This window comes from Chrysemys picta, chromosome 1 (genome assembly GCF_011386835.1).
Source record: "Chrysemys picta bellii isolate R12L10 chromosome 1, ASM1138683v2, whole genome shotgun sequence".
Taxonomy (NCBI): domain Eukaryota; kingdom Metazoa; phylum Chordata; order Testudines; family Emydidae; genus Chrysemys; species Chrysemys picta.
Genome location: NC_088791.1, coordinates 16054235 through 16072085, shown reverse-complemented (window position 1 = coordinate 16072085; position 17851 = coordinate 16054235). Strand labels below are relative to the sequence as shown.

The 17851-nt window shown below is 42.2% G+C and overlaps 1 protein-coding gene across 1 annotated transcript in view; it reads right to left on the bottom strand.

The window, feature by feature from the left end:
• Positions 1-5232: 5232 nt before the first annotated feature.
• The window catches only part of CDC123 (cell division cycle 123), a 79623-nt gene continuing 67004 nt past the window's right edge, over positions 5233-17851 (bottom strand). The window contains exons 12-13 of the mRNA XM_008172230.4: positions 12662-12799; positions 5233-9855 (exon numbers count right to left, since the gene is read on the bottom strand). Of these exons, the coding sequence (XP_008170452.1) occupies positions 9829-9855; positions 12662-12799 (165 nt within the window). The 3' untranslated portion in view covers positions 5233-9828. The remainder of the gene's footprint in view (positions 9856-12661; positions 12800-17851) is intronic.

Below are 17851 nucleotides of genomic sequence, written 5' to 3'. Positions count from 1 at the left end.
CTGAGTTTAGTTCCTTAAGTCTAGATCCAGGACTGTGGACCCACTTGAGCAGTAGCCTGAGGGACTTCCTGGTACTGCATGGGCCACAACAAGTGAAAAACTTCATGTTCCCCAAAGACAATGAAAATAGAAGTTTCCATCCAATACATTACTGGCGTGAAATCCTCAATGGTGATGAATTGGAGAGGCTATGGCTTAGGTACTCAAAAACTCAGAATGCTGCATACTGTTTTTGTTGCAAACTCTTCCAGTCTAATGTTCAAGCCACACTGGGTTCTACAGGAACAAAGGACTGGAAAAATCAGGCTAGAAATCTGGCATGCCATGAGAAGGCAGCAAATCACCAGAGAGCATTCCATAGGTGGAAAGAGCTTGAGATGAGACTAAGGTTAAAGGTCACCATAGATAATCAGCATCAAGAGAAGATTGCATCAGAGGCTCTTTACTGGCAAAATGTTCTGAAAAGGCTCATTGCCATTGTGAGAATGCTTGCTACCCAAAACCTAGCACTGCGTGGCACTTCAGATCAGCTGTATATGCCAAACAATGGAAACTTCCTTAAAATTGTGGAGCTGATGGCGGAGTTTGATGCTGGAGCATCTAAGAAGAGTCACCACCCAAGAAATGTTCACACACCACTATCTTGGAAAAACAATACAAAATGAGATCATACAGTTACTGGCAACAAAAGTCAAACAGAAGATTGTGGCAGATCTGAAGTCAGCAAGATATTACTCTGTTATTCTGGACTGCACACCTGACATCAGCCATACGGAACAAATTACTTTAATGGTGCATTTTGTAACAAAAACAGAACCAAGTGAAAATGTCTCTGCAATGGTGACTGTCAGAGAGCATTTTCTAGAATTTATTGACATTGATAACACTACAGGAGCTGGCATGACAAATGTGCTTCTTAAAAAGCTGGAAGATACGGGAATTGTGATAGTGACATGAGAAGTCAGGGCTACGATAATGGTGCCAACGTGAGAGGAAAGAAAAGAGGAGAGCAGACACAGATCCGAGAGTTAAACCCTCAAGCTTTTTTTGTCCCATGCAGTTCTCATTCATTGAACTTGGTGGTCAGTGATGCAGCATCAGCTTCTAGTGAGGCTGCTGAATTTTTTAATGTAATTCAAAGCATCTATGTTTTTTTCCCAGCATCAACTCATTGATGGCAAATTTTGAAGCAACATCTGGGAACATCCTCTCTGACACTGAAACCACTGAGTGCTACACGACGGGAAAGTCGAGTGGAAGCGATAAAGCCTATCAAACACCAAATTGGGAAGATAGATGATGCCATAATTGCCAATATGGAGGATAATGCTATGACAGGAACTGTTCATGGGAGAACAGTGGCAGTGGGAAATGGAATCACCAGAAACATACATAACTTCAAATTTCTGTGTGGCTTAGTGTTGTGGCATGACAAACTGTTTGAAATAAATGTTGTAAGCAAGAGAGTCCAAGGTGTTGACCTTGATATATCTGGAGCAATGGAACAACTGGACAAAGCAAAGTCATACCTACAGTCTTACCGGTCAGATGAGGGATTTCAAAACGTTCTGAAGAGTGCATAGAAGTTGGCAGAGGAACTTCACACTGAAGCTATTTTCCCACCCATTCAAGAATACAAGAGTCACCAAAGAAAAAGATATTTTGATTACGAGGCACGGGATAATCCCATAAGAGACCCCAAACAACAATTCAAAGTTGAATTCTTTAACCAGGTGCTAGATGGTGCAATACAGTCAGTTGAAGAATGTTTCATGCAGCTCAAGGAACACAGCAGTATATTTGGGATGTTGTATGATATTCCAAAACTAATCACTATACCTGAAGAAGACCTTCACCAGCAATGCAGGGCACTAGAGATAGTGTTGACACATGATGACATGTGCAATATTGAAGGGAGTGATTTAGGTGATGAACTGAAAGCCCTTTCAAGATACATTTCAGCAGGATCAACTCCAAAGGCTGTTCTGGAATATATGTGCACAAATAAGATGACCACCCTCTTTCCAAATGCTTTTGTTGCTCTGCGCATACTTCTAACACTTCCTGTAACAGTTGCCAGTGGAGAACGCAGCTTCTCCAAGCTGAAAGATAATAAAAACACATCTACACTCCACAATGACACAGGAGAGGCTAGTCAACCTTGCAACCATCTCAACAGAGCATGAGCTGGCCCAGATTGTGGACTTTCAGGAAGCAATTCAAATCTTTGCAACCAAGAAGGCACGGAAAGCACCACTTTGATTATTTTAGATAAAAATGCCAGTGTTTACTATGCAGACAAGAAAAGTTACATTTGCTGTTCAGGCATTTGACAGTTAAGTGTTACTTAACATTTTTGAACAAGGCATTTTAAGTTGTTAGTTCTCCTTTATTGAGGTAGGTAGCAGAGCAGTACCATGAGAGGAGTAGAACAGGAAGAAGGCAGAATTGAGACCTTTCAATGTTTTGGCCCAAGCGAGGGGGCATCATTTGAGCTCCTCGCCTCAGGTGCCAAAATGTTGTGGGCCGGCCCTGTGTGTGAGGATTATTTTTGCGATGCAGACACCTTTCCGCTAGGTGGTGGACTGAAAGACCACCACTTCATATCAGACAGCTCAGCAAATACTCAAGATGGTAACAACTTTGGTCTGGACTGACAAAATGTATCCCATAGGAGAAAGGCTCTCATGATCAATTTCCTTTAAAATGAATTAACCTTGTTTCCTATAAACGAACACCCATGTGCTCTACTCCTCCATTTCCCTCATTCCCTTCACTCTGCTTATGGCTTCTCCTTAGCAGCTCCCATGGTTGCCTTCCCTTAGTCATTTTCATGCCTTTTCTCCTGCCATCCCTTTCACTTGGAACCCAACTGCTGTCCTTCTACACCAGATGACCCCCTTCTCTTCATTCAAAAATGTTCCCCAGGAGACACATTTCTACCCTGAAGCTGGATAAAGCCACCTACTAACATTGAATAAAGGTGGAAATTATTTACCAAAACAAGTAAAACAACACAGTCAAGACACTACTTGCCAGAGATGATGTGTTATGAAAGAACCGCCTCCCCTTAAAAGTGGCTCTCTCCTCCTGCCATGTACTGCTGCCCATCGTAAACCATTTCTACTGCCGTGTTCTAGCCCTCTCTGAGGTTTTGTTGATAAAATTTAGAGCCCAGTCATGCAAACCCTACTATGAATAATTAGACCTTACTTATGCAAAACAGTCCTATTGACTGTAATGAGGTTACTCGTATGTAAGGGGTTTCAGGTGGGGTCCTTAGGTCAAAGTCATTGTCCTAGGATACCTGGCCTTCGATTTTAGTTTTATTTTACTTTACACACATGCTCCCCTCCACCCCACCCCCCCATTTGTGTCTCAGCTTCTTTTCAGGGAAAACAGCACCACTTCCACCCCATCAAACACACCAGAGCTGAAAGAGGAAGATGGGGGAGGTCATTTGAATGTGTGTTTCTGTCCTCACTTCCCTTTACTTATTCCTCTTTCAGTCTGATGCTTTTTGAATAAACACCACATATCAAAACAAGGATGTGGTGCTTTAGCTACATCTTGCGACTTCTCCCAACATCCAGCCCTGAAATTCTTAGTTAGGCAAGTTTCAGAGTAGCAGCCGTGTTAGTCTGTATCCGCAAAAAGAACAGGAGTACTTGTGGCACCTTAGAGACTAACAAATTTATTAGAGCATAAGCTTTCGTGGACTACAGCCCACTTCTTCGGATGCATATAGAGTGGAACATATATTGAGGAGATATATATACACACATACAGAGAACATGAACAGGTGGGAGTTGTCTTACCAACTCTGAAAGGCCAATTAAGTAAGAGAAAAAAACTTTTGAAGTGATAATCAAGATAGCCCAGTACAGACAGTTTGATAAGAAGTGTGAGAATACTCCCACCTGTTCATGCTCTCTGTATGTGTGTATATATATCTCCTCAATATATGTTCCACTCTATATGCATCCGAAGAAGTGGGCTGTAGTCCACGAAAGCTTATGCTCTAATAAATTTGTTAGTCTCTAAGGTGCCACAAGTATTCCTGTTCTTTTTTTAGTTAGGCAAAACACCCACTGATACGGGGAAACTCTGGGAACCCTTAAAGTGCTTCTTCTCATCTGCTGCTGAAGTCAGTGGGAGTATTGCCTGAATAAAGACTTCAGGAATGGGCCCTTATAGACAAACTTTCCAAGGTACTCAGAATCCAACGGCTCCCATTGTTTTCAGTGGGCATCAATGTCTCCAACTCCCCTACAGAATAAAATTACTGTACAATGTAGCCTCATCGGAGTTCGGAGTCTGAATTTAACCTAGGGTAAGGAACTGAAGCTTGTTACCAGCTGAGGACTGTTCAGTGGCCTATATGAAATGAGTTGAGGATCTCAGTCCAATTTCCAGGGGACCAGTGCCCACAGCTCAAAAAACATGGCCACCCATAACCACTTGTTGGCAGTCTCTGTAGAGAGGCCAAGGACTGAAGAGATTTGGAATCTTAACTATCAGGCTCCCTTTAAAGTTGTTCACTGTAGCTCAGGGTTCAGACCCACTAGCAAGGCAGCATATGAGGACCTTGCAATGCTGCTGTCCGTGTCACCTGGCACCTATGCTATGGAAATTATGTCCAGATTTTTTTTGAGAGTGTTGTACAAATGAAGGCTCTTTTATAGTTAGTATTAGGACATGGGTAGGAAAGAAGGCATATCACTGAAATATTGCTAGAGGGTGTTAGGCCAATCCCAGCTGTTAAACAATGTGATCAGGAACTGTTGGGGTTGAGCAACGGAAAACAGTTTCTCTAATGCACCTTTAATTTGCATGTACAGGTTTGCATAATTAACCCCTGGAAAATGGCTGTTCCTGCAAGTCCTAAGGTAAAATGTTCAGATGTTTTAGGAGCCTAACTCTCATTGTGACACATTCAGAACTCAGTGGAAACCCTTTTTCTCCCTATAGTTCTTCACACAGTTAGTCATGTCCACTTACACACCCCAACACCCAGACAGACACCCGCACACTCTACTTATTCAAATTTTACTCCTGCAGATGGAGGAAGATCAGATTTTTTTTTTTAAAGTGACTTTGGATATTCTCAGATATGACAATGATAAGTGTTATGCAGGTACTAGACAGTATATTTCATACTTTACCAATATTGTGCAATATTTAGCATAAATTTAAAACATCTCAGAAAACAAGAATCCCACAATTGTATTATGCAGATAAATGCAATTTTAATTACATCTAGTCTCAGGATTAGCATATGACATGGAAGGCTTTATTCTTTTAAGGGAGCTACTAAAATTCATCAATAACAAAGGAGCTACAAATCCAATTTCTGATTGAGTTTTCATTATTTAAAACAAACCAACAAACAAAAAACAAAACATCCCAAAGAACGCCCCCCTCCCCAACATGTTAAAAGATTTAGAAAGGAGTTTCATGATACTGTGAATAGCCACAGTTTAAGCCTAAAATGTATATAGGGTAAAAATGATCTAAACTTATTTAAAGTACAGTGATACCAAGCCTCTAACGTCAGGATTTATCTAGAGCTCATCATGTGTCAAAAGCTGTGTGACTGTGGCCCCTCAATTATACTTGTAAGCACCGTCTCAAAGACCCAAAGATACGTATTCTATTCCTGTGTTATTTCCTAAAATGATAGGTTTGAGGAGAAATGCTATCCAAACACAGCCCTATCTGCAGGACCCTGCCACTTCAGAATGAAGAACTTTGCCAGGCTGATTTTCTTATTTACATTTTGGCTGCCACACTAGCAGATGTCATTCAGCCAGATGTCCTTCCCCTCCAGCTAGAAAAGAGACATCAAAAGTTGTTTCAGCACATTAAAGGGAACTAGCTTAAATGAGTACTAAGGAAGCAAATTCTATTGTTATCTATGCTTGCCCATTTCCATTCTACCAACAATGCCAGCATTGACGGCTTGTCCCCTCCTCCTACAAAGATCCATGCTTTCCTCTGCTGTGCCTTATGCATGGAACTGATCTGTAAAGTTTTTACCCTCTCCTCTAAGCCAACTTTCTGCCCCTGACACCTACAAGAATTCCCCAAGAATGGCGATAGGCTGATGGGCAGTTGGGAAAGCTGATATTTATAAAATACAAAACAGAGTAAAGTGCATGTATGTATATGCAAGACATATCTGTCCTCCTCTCCCCCTCCTTTGTAAAATGACAAGCAACACAGATGCTCTGTTTGCAGAGCATCACACATAATACGGCCCTGATCCTCTGCGTTTTACAGTAATAAATATTTAATAGTAAAAATGCTGCCCAAGATCTCACTACATGCGAAGGGTCTGCTAGCCTTTTATAGACCTACCAAAAGAGCCTTTACACAGAGTTAGTGACAAATTAGGAGATACCACATTCTTTAGGATGTCATGGCAATATGCATTGCCAATTAAAGGCTGTGTTGTGACTCTTATCCGAAGGTCTATATTCTCATTCAAGTGTCTCTCATTGGGTTTCAACTATGCTTACTATGGTGTCCTGGGTGTCAGCCATACATGGGCACAGAAGGATATATGAAAGATTTACACAGAGTGCCTGACTGAGAATGATGGATATGTTCGTGAGGATAATTTTATGGCCATATAAGGTGTCTAGAGTCCAACAGGTGGTATTCATTCTGCCAAAGGAGGTGGTACGGGGGGAGAATACTTCCCTCATTCATATTTCCCTTTCCAGACTTGGCAAGGCAGCACACTCAGAAATGAAATCTGCAAATCTGAATCATATAAAATATTATGCAGAGCAAGGTGATTTTTTTGGTTCTGTTCAATATTCTATTTTCTGTTTCTTCTGATGTTGAGATTAATCAAACCATTTATCAGTGGGATTAGGAAAGAAGAGGGGGATATTAGGAAAGCAAATGAGCCAAAGGAACTACAAGAGAGCCCCCGTGGCCAAGGGAAGGAGTAAGGCTGCATTCATCAGAGTCCTCTTCATTAAGTAGGCACACCGTACTGCAGGTAACTTTTACTCTTGGTAATTTTTAAAAAGATGTAATATTTTTAATGGAGGAGTTCAGTGGAATATTGTTAAGACTGCTGTCCACGGGAGAAATTAAACACAGCTATTACTGACTGAGGCATAATGGGGAGAATTTTCTTAGCACGCCAGGAAGAACTGCAATCCAAGAACCATGACTGTCCCACTGAGATGATGCATAGCTCAGACCCTGAGCAATCCCACCATTTTATAAAAGATGTTACTAGTTAGCAAAGTGTCTTTTCACTGTCTGTACAACTATCCTGCATGCACCTACCTCCATTTTCTAGTAATTTCCTTATACTTACTATATACTTCACACTTAAAATAATGTTTGCTTATATTTTTAATTGTACAATGTAAGGATCTGATCCTACAGCCCTCATTCACATAAGTAGTCAATAGAATTATTCACTCATGAACATGGGCTTGATGAAATGGATTCTTGTATTTCAGTAATTATCATGGTTCTGTGTAGAAATTCATCTATGATCTGACGTAGGACGAAAGGGGTTGCTACATGTGAAGTAGACAAATATTCAAATAGAGGATTGGAGAGGTTAATATTGTCCTGGGGCCATGGTATTGACACCCTGTCTACCTTTGTCTGACCAAAAAGAGAATTATCATTAATTTTTCTCATGGTCTTTAAGTACAGTACCTCCAGAAGAATGTTATGACCCTCCCTTATGAGTGCTACAAGAAGACTTCTGAGAATAGAGCTCCTCAATCTAGCAGGAAAAGTTACAAGATCCAATGGCTGGAAGCTGAAGACAAACAGTGAGGGTGGATTCTCTAGTACTTGAAGTCTTTAAATGAAGGTTGGGTGTCTTCTTACAGGCATGCTCAAAACAACCAGAAGTGATGGACTTAATGCAGCAATTCTTCAGTGAAATTCTATGGTTTGTGTTATTCAGGTGGTCTGACGGATGATCCTAATAGCCCCACCTCCGGTCTTAAAATATATGCATTTTCTGAACATTTCCTACATAAGTGATTCCTACCTGATTTAGCAACGTTTGATACCTCATGCTTAAATGGCAACTCTTTAATATGCACCTCAGCTTCAGAAAAAAACACATTTTGTAATTTCAGACTGCAAGAGCCATTGCCTGTTACTTCCTCCACATCAAAGATAGCAATCTTCAAGATGTATGTTTGAAGAGCATATATGGTTGATCAGGATGTATAATCTGTACAGCCCTATGCCACAAGTAGTGATCATTCAAAACTAAAACCACAAAGGGATGAGCAGTGACCAATTTTCTAAGTATTATCTACCTAAGTTAGTTAGTTAATGGAAATATCCTATCTCCTAGAACTAGAAGGGACCTTGCAAGGTCATTGAGTCCAGCCCCCTGCCTTCAGTAGCAGGACCAAGTACTGATTTTGCCCCAGATCCCTAAGTGGCCCCCTCAAGGATTGAGCTCACAACCCTGGGTTTAGCAGGCCAATGCTCAAACCACTGAGCTATCCCTCCCCTCTCAGTTTTTATAGAAAAACTGAGGAACAGTGAGGCAAAGGACTAAACGTCTTAAAATAGCTGTTAATTTTTGGATGGCCAGTTTGAGACAAATTAGGATCAGATTTTCAGAGCCAACGAGCAACTGCAGCTCGTATGCACTTCAACCGCAGATGAGTATGCTGTGCTCCCCTGAAGATAAGGCCCCACCTATCAAGCTGGACACCCAAAAATGGAGTTCCCCAAATTATTTGACACTTTGGCAAGTTGGTAACAAATCTAGGAAGAGAACCCAGGTTTCCTAGCTCCGTAGTCACTGCATCAAGCTGCCTCCTATCACTAGAGGGGGCTGAAGCACCAAATGAATCCAAAATCCATCAAATTACAGGGCCAATCCTTTTCTCATCAAAGTCAGAGATTTCGGCCACTGGATGCAATAGGAGCAGAACTGAGTCCACACTTAAACACAGGCTTACTTCACTGTATGAAGCCACAGCTGATTGCTGAGACTTATACTAAAGGAATAAAACTCAGCTTCAAATATGAAATTGGTTTCTGACGTGCCCCATTTCTGCAAATTTCCTGACTATATCTGCACTCTGAAAAACACGACTTCATTTCACAGTGCTTTCAGGATTTAGAAAAAAACGAACGACATCCACATTTGTTGGTAAATTGTTTAGCGAACATAATGGGTTAAATCTATTTTTTCTTTAAAGTGAAATACACAATTGGTGGTCTTTACTGAGAAAAAAATAATTTTTCTCACCCTTCTCTTCTATAAAAACAACAAAAAGTGTTCTCAAAAATTAAATTAAATTTACAAAGTTAAAGGATTTTTTTTTTTGTTTCCCTACAACTAGACTGTGCTTTAAGATAGCCTGTGTCTAAGCAGGAGGGATACTTGACATTTTGACTGCACAAGAGTTAAATTTGTAGAAATCACTGGCACATTAGTGAAAGTCTTACAATTTCAGTAAACCTCAATGACTTGGGTGTGCACAATCTTCAAGACTGGGGATTTGATTACTTAGATGTACACAGACCCTGACTTGCTTGCATTGGGGCATTTGTACAAGCATCTAGCTTGGAATCTAAAGATGTTGTATCATACAATACAGGCCAATGTACCATGTCACCATACCAAAATGGTTTCCTAAAATTTGTATTTATTAAGCCAATACACACATTGGATCAGCATCTCTTCAGTTGTTTCAGATGAATATAAAAAGCAGGTAATTCTTTAAATTGATGGCTGTTGAATAGCTACTCTATTATGTGGCCTTAATTAGCCAAATTTCTTGTTTTAAATTTCATCTTACACTTCATGGTTCCTCAGTCGTCATCTTGCTGATTTCTTTTCTGTCAAGGAAACAGGAAAATTAATATCAGTGTTAGATACACTTATCTTAAATAAGGCACCAATCTAACATTACATATATTTTCCAGAGATTGACATTGGGATGTGGCAGATTCTTTTCCCTACTGGAAACCAACACAGGTTTTTACTTACAATAGGGAACAAAATCTGTCACATCCCAATGTCAACCAATAAAAATGCTCCTCTAAACAAGAACTCTGGAAAACCGAGAATTACAGCCAGGGTAATACCAACATTCACCACCAAAGAAAAATCTGGCCACACAGGTGCATCTTGCATTGCATCCTGAAACTGGAAAGTCTCTAGGTGTGACAAGCTGCTGGTTGTACCACACTGCAAAGCAGATGACCTACCACTAAGAGTCTAGGTTTTCATAAGGCTCATCACTATGGTATTTAGGCACCTCAATGCAAAACTTCCCTATGTGACTTTCACACGAGGAATACACAGATCTCAGCAATAGGTGCACCACAAAAACCTATACAGATTAGATAGTGTTCCCATCAGCCACTGCCTGAACGAGAGATACTGAATGTTAGCTTGCTGAAGATAGTACATTAATCAGATTAATTGGCTTGGCTTGTTGCTTAGGCTTTGGGGAAGGCTGCACTTGCAAATTTTTCATAATGCAACCCCTCCCCACTCAAAAAGAACAGGAGTACTTGTGGCACCTTAGAAACTAACAAATTTATTACTCCTGTTCTTTTTGCGGATACAGACTAATACGGCTGCTACTCTGAAACCTCTCCACTCAGTAATACATATACTAAAGGTTTTCTTCTGGCCCTGGGACAACGCCATTTATTTTCCTCTTAACTCTTTTTAGGGCACCTAATGATGAGACGGCAGTGGATTCTGCAGTCCCTCCATCAAACTTCTCAGCTAGCAGCTGAAAATGCCTGCATCGTAGGCTAGTGCAGCAAGCTTCGGATAAGCCTCAAAATCATGGATTCTAAATGCAAATTCTGATCCTTCTAGCTCATAGCTGAACTTCACAATACATATTACTAGCAGACTTTATAAGGCAAGAGAGTCATTGTTAGGTCATTACCACAGCCCTGAACACTGCCACCCTCCTGTGAATGTTTCTGAGAACTGAAGTTATTCCATTTTACACTCCTATACAATCAGGACCTGCAAAGTTGCATAGCTGGAGAGGTGACTTCAAGTAATAATACACCTCTACCCCGATATAACGCGACCCGATATAACACGAATTCGGATATAACGGGGTAAAGCAGCACTCCGGGGGGGTGGGGCTGTGCACTCCGGCAGCTCAAAGCACGTTCAATATACCGCGGTTTCACCTATAACGCGGTAAGATTTTTTGGCTCCTGAGGACAGCGTTATATTGAGGTAGAGGTGTAATTAGTTTTGGCCTGAACATAATAAGATCGTGATCTTCAAAACCTCACTATAAAGTGACATTCAACTCACGGCTCCTTGAGTATATTCCTCTATTGAGAGGATTCACCAAAACAGATACATTTTTAGCTATGTTTTTGTTAATGAGACTTCAGAGTACACCGTATTGAGGGCCTATTTAGCCCTAACACTGTGCTCAAGGGCCAATGAGTAATTAACCTTCATTAGAAGGTCAGAACAGAGATTCATTCAAACCCTGATATTTTGGGCTGCCTACCTGACGACTAGAGTACAATTTGACCACTGAGCAGCATTAGTCAGGAATTTTCCATCAAAAATGTATTTTAAGGATAAATGCTGATGGCTAATATTGAGGATACTTGGAGTCTTATAGTTGGCTGATGCCAAACAAATCCTTAGGGCTTTGCCTGCCCTCAAAATCTCGGCGATAGAAAGTTAGATCCTTCACTATTGGTAAGGAAGAAAGGAAGAGATTTGTGCTGGTACAAAAGGAGTGTAATTAGAAGTAATGGGATGAAATCGAAAAGGGAGAAGTTACAATGGATGTAAAAAGATTTCTGATAGCAAGTACTATTAGACTGCGGAATAGTCTTCCAATGGAAGTGGGGAACATTGCAAACTAGACTGGAAAAAGCACCAATTTGTTTTTATTATATATAATCATCCAGAGAATAGAGACAATCTTTGCCCTGAAGAAGGACTTACAGTCTAAGACAAGTAACATGTAAAAAGTGCATCTCTCACAGCACATTACACTGTTCTGAAGCCTGCAGCTTTTGAGTGGAATTTGGATTATTTGTGTTGACCTACAAAGTTTTGAGTGTTTGGGGGCTTGACCACCTGAGAGACTGCTCTTGTATAGAGCACTACTCTTGGTTAAAATCTTTCAAACTGCCTAAAGTGGTTGAAAGAAGGCAAAAAGATCATTTCAGCCTTTGAACAAGTCATGTATATTTGTTGAAAAAGAACTGAGAAATTAAGTTTGCTTGAAGTAAAAACTGCTTAAAGTGTTTAAAACTTCTTGTGACATTACAAAATTATTTTGGTATTAAAAAATTTAAGTTTTTAAACTTTCAGCCATTCAAACAGCACATTTCCACTTAGCCTATATTTATCTTTAAACAAAAAAGTGAGCATGTGTTCCAGTAACATTTTCATATTCTATATTATGCAGTAGCTTTGCCTAAGGTAAGATAATAATAAAGTGACAGTTTGTTCTTGGTTATTACAAGTAAAAACAATACACCTCTCTCTCTCTCTCTCTCTCTCTCTCTCAAAATCTTTATTTTACAAGCCGAATACTGTAATCCTTTTATACCAGAATACCATAATTCCATGTGCTTTAGTGCACCTGTTTTACAGACTCCGTGGTCAGATATCCCTCCCTTGCGGTTTGCTTACCAGTTTGAGAAAATCAACTAGTTTGTGAACATCTTCTCCAGTAGAAAGATCTACAAAGTCCTTGGGCAGTCGGTAGCTCAGGTAAGGGCTAGGCTGGACGGTCACTTGGCTGTTTGTACAGCGGAATGCTGGATAGTCCTTAGAGAAAGACAGGTTTAAAAAAACGTTAAAGTGTCTAACTGCAATTAAACACATTAATTTTTTTCAACTACTGGTAACACCGTTTCAATTGCTCTGGTATTGAGTTTATTCAGTATACTAAAAATGGATTTATCACAGAGTGTCACTGGCCCTTTAAAATGAAGCTGCCTCCTGGTTCATCTTAAAAGAGGGTCACCTGGGCCCTAGAGGGGAGAGGGACCTGGTGAGTCAGAGCTGCCTGAGAGCCTGACAACAGAGTGAGTCAGTCAGCGAAATGGGCGGATGAGAACTGCCTGGTCCAGTGGGGGAAAAGGGCAGGTGAGAGCTGCCTGTTGGCGACTGGAAGAGGTCTCTGGGGAAAAGCACAGAGAGCAGAAAGCTCTCTGCAGGTCCTCCATGAAAAGAGGGAAGAATTATCACAGAAGCCAGGGCAATAGAGGGAGATACCTGCTGGCTCTCTGAGCCAGAGAGCTGAAGCTAGAGGACCAGGGAGGGCTAAAGTCTGGGAGTGAGAGACACTGAGGCTAGACTTGGTGTGTTGTCTGTACTGTTTGGACTATGCTAGAGAAATGTTTAGGGACTTTTGTAAAGGACTATTTTGCACTATGTTTTTATAATTAACGGGCCCCCTGGAGGGCTACACTGGGGCAAGAAAGCTTCCAGTGGAGCTATTGGAGACTCTGTTAGGGAAACTGAGGCAGGTGCAACTATTGTGTCATGGCCTCCCCCTCTGATAGTGAACTTTAGATAAGGCTGTTGGGTCCTCAGCTAAAAAGCCTATCTGAACACAAGGATCAAGTATATAATTTCTAGCATCAAGAGCCTTAAATCCCCCTTCAGTAAGGGCTTTTCATTTAAATCCATATTTACAAGTAAAATCCTGCCAAAGTTAAGGTCAAGACTTATGCAGCAAATATTTGTTGAAACCAAAAGATTTTTTTTTAAGCTTCCATTGCTAGCCATAAGTTCTGGGTAGGCCCATCTCCCTTTTAGTTTAACAAACAGTGATATGTAACTTTATAGCAGTGGTTCTCAGCCAGGGGCCCAGGGCCCCTGGGGGGCCATGAGCAGGTTTCAGGGGGTCCGCCAAGCAGGACCGGCATTAGACTTGCTGGGGCCCAGGGCAGAAAGCTGAAGCCCCATCGCATGGGATTGAAGCCCAGAGGCCTGAGCCCCTCCACCCAGGGCTGAAGCCTGAGCAACTTAGCTTCATGGGGCCCCCTGTGACATGGGACTCCGGGCAGTTGCCCTGGTTGCTGCCCCCTAATGCTGGTCCTTGATTTTATATGCAGAAAAACAGTTGATGTGGCACAAGGGGGCCGTGGAGTTTTTAACAGGATGTTGGGGGGGCCTCAGAAAGGAAAAGGTTGAGAACCCCTGCCTTATAGCATGGTGAATCTTCAAAGTGCTCTATGAGTGGCATGAGAGGTAGGTATGTTTCCTCATTTTACACATGGAGGCAGAGAGATCTAGCAATTTTACCCAGAATCAGTAGACCTAGTTGTTGAGCTGAATTTGAACAAGATAAGCCATTCTACTTCTCATTCCAGTTTACACTAGGAAGCTGCACAAAACAGCTGGTTTGCACACATGCAAGATAAGTGAAACCCTTCAAAATTGACTAATAGCTAAATCACATCTCCTTGCACAAAATGCACTCTGAATTATTCAGGTAATAAACAAACAAAGAAGTCCTATCCTTTAACAGAGCTGCTCTCAAATCTTTTCATATCATGTGGGCCACATCTTAATGTCTTGTGGACCACCTTCCACCACGTTCACCATCACAGAGTCCACCTATCTCTATTTCATTTGCAGTTTCATAACATCTTTGTAGCATCTAGAGCAATTGCTTCCCTTTAAGAGTAAGCTAAGGAAAGCATAATGTGTTCTGACATTTTCTAATGTTTAGCAGCTAGAAAGAGGAGGTTACTTACTTACCTGTAACTGGAGGTTCTTCAAGATGTGTGGTCCCTATCTGTATTCCACCAAGGATTACGCATGCACATCATGCACCTGGAGTTGGAGATTTTGAAAGTAATGTCCATTGGTCCACGCATGCGCCCTGGCTCGCCTGGTGCTTCCATCCAAGGCGATAAAGGGCATGGCGGACCAACTGCATCTCCAGTTCCTTCTCCACTGTGAATCTGGCAGATCCGTAGCAGAGGGGAAGGAGGGTGGGGAGTGGAATACAGATATGTAGTCCCTATCTCGAAAAACCTCCAGTTACAGGTAAGTAACCTCCTCTTCTTTGAGTTATGGTCTCTATTGTATTCCACTGAGGGTGATTAACAAGCAATACCTAATTTGGAGGCGAGTGAGAGGATGAGGATGGAACAGTAGTGCAGAGGAAGCATCTGCTGCTGAGTCCTGCCTAGTGTGCAGTGAAGGTGTGTACGGAAATCCAGGTGGCTGCTTTACATATGTCAATGAGCGGCATGTTCTGAAGGGAGGCCGTATCCCTGTAGTGGGAGGTAGACTCAATAGTTGGTAGCAGAATTTAATACACCCTGAAATCCACTTGGAGGTTCAATGGGTGGAGATGCCCTGCCCCTGGAGTGTCTGTGTTATCACAACAAACAGTGTAGGGGACTTCCTGAATGGTTTCGTTCTCTGAGGTAGAACACCAAAGCTCAGCAAACATTGAGGGAGTGGAGTTAACACTCCTTTGCAGATATATGTGGTTTTGGGAAGAAAACAGGTTGATGAATGGCTTGATTGATGTAAAATTGAGAAACCTCTTTTGGTAAGAACTCAGGGTGTAGTCATAGGAAGACCTTACCTTTGTGGAAAACTGAAAGGTGGGTCTGCCATCATGACTCCAGTTCACTAACTCTTCTCGCTGAGGCAACAGTAACAAGGAAGGCGACTTTCATGGGAAGGAGGGCCAGAGCATGATGTTAAGAGTTCGAAGGGCAGTTTCGTTAGCACAGAGGGAACAAGATTCAGGTTCCATGGAGGTACTATATGTTGGACAAGTGGGAAGGTTCTGGTGACCCCTTTCCAGAAGCTGGAGGTTAGTGGGTGTGTGAAAATAGAGGAACCCTCCACTGGAGGGTGGAATGCACTAATTGCTGCCAGGTATAATTTCAGAGAGTTGACAGTGAGATGACTTCAGTAACAGAAAGTAGTCCAGTATGAGGGGGATCCCTGCTGATTCTGATGAAAAACCTTTTCATTGAGCCCATGATGAAAAATGTTGCCACTTGGCCCAGTAACATCTGGTGAAGTCTTTCCTGATGCTAGAAAGGATTTTCTGTACCACCAAAGAACACGTTTGCTTTAAGGCAGATGCCCATCCAAATACCATGCTCAGAGGTGTAGTGCATGTGGACTGGGATATCTGATCTCGCCTTTGCATTGGGACAACAGAACTGGATGGCTGGGGATGGGAATTGGTGGGTGGGATGACATGTAGAGAAGACTGGGGAACCAGAATTGTCTGATCCAGTAGGGGGCGATCAGAATTACCGTTGCTCTGTCTTGTGGAGTACTCGAGGTAGGAGTGGTAGTGGAAGAAATGCGTAGCTGAATCAGTCTGACCAAGGGAACAGTTCCTTGTTGTCCTGAGAGCAGTGGCTGAGGGCTCCCCTGGAGCAGTATGTTGTGCATTTGCTGTTCCCCAGTGAGGTGAATAGGTCTGTGGATAGGCTCCTACACTGAGCAAAGATGTAGTATATTACCGAATTGTGAAGTTCCCACTTGTGGTCGATCGCAAAATGTCTGCTGAATGAGTCCACACATACATTCTGTGTCCCGGGAAGAAAGGCTGCACATAGGAGAATCTGGTGGTTGATGAACCAAGTCCAGAGATTGATTGCCTCTGCGCATAGCGTGGACAGTCTCATTCCTCCGTGTTTGTTGATGTAAACACAGTGGTGGTCGTATTGACATGATGAGAACATGATGGGAGTGAATGAAGGCATGTTCTTCTGACAGCTCGGAGTTCAAGGATGTTTAAGTGCATCCTAGATTCTCTGGGAGTCCCCTCAACCCACCAAGGATGCATCAGTGATAATCATCTTCTCTGGGGAGGAGGGAAGAAAGGGAACTCCCACGCACATACGATGTGCGTTCCACTGCCATTGAAGGAATGATAGTATCATGGTGGGGACTGTCAGCATAGAGGCCATGGAGTGGCAGCTTGGCAAGTAAACGGACTGGAGCCATGACTGAAGGCATCGAAGGTGGAGTCGTGCAAAGGGGGTCACATATGTACATGAAGCCGTGTGACTGAGGAGGGACAGACAAATCCTGGCTGACATATGTGGGTAGCTCATGATTTGAGCAGCTCATGATGTGAGCTATGATGTTGCTTAACACTTGGAACCTGTCTGCTAGTAAATAGGCTCATGCCATGACCGAATTGATGGTAGTCACTATGAAGTCCAAAAACTATATGGTGTCTAGGATCAATTCCTTGACGCTGACTCTGAGTGACGAGAGAAAGTTGAGCAACATGGAAGTTGATGCCTTGACTGCGCGGCTAGAAGTCAGTTGTCAAGACATGGAAACACAAGGACATCATGTTATGACGTAAAAGACCTTGGTGAAGACCCTGGGAGCAGTGGCTATCCCGAAGGGGAGCACCTTGTGCTGGAAATGATGGGTGTCCACTGTGAATCTCAAACATCTGTGGAGTGGATGGATTTCTATAGGAAAATAAGCATCCTTCATATTGTGAGCTGCAAATCATATGCCTTTCTCCAAGGACAGAATAACTGCTGCCAGTGTGACCATACGGAACCTGAGTTTGTGGATGAAGTGATTGAGATGGCGAAGATCAAGAATCAGTCTCCATCTGCTTTTCCTCTTGGGTATCAGGAAGTAAGTTGAGTAGAACCCTGTTCCCCAATATTCCGTGGGAACACATACTATTGCTCCCCACTGTAATAAGGAGTTCATCTCTTGGGCGAGAATGCTGTTGTGAGAGTGGTCCCTGAAGGGGGACAGGAGGGTGGTCTTGGACGAGGTAGCATGACAAACTATCGCATAGCCATGGTGGATGATGACCAAACCCATTTGCCCACTGTTATCACACTCCAAGCA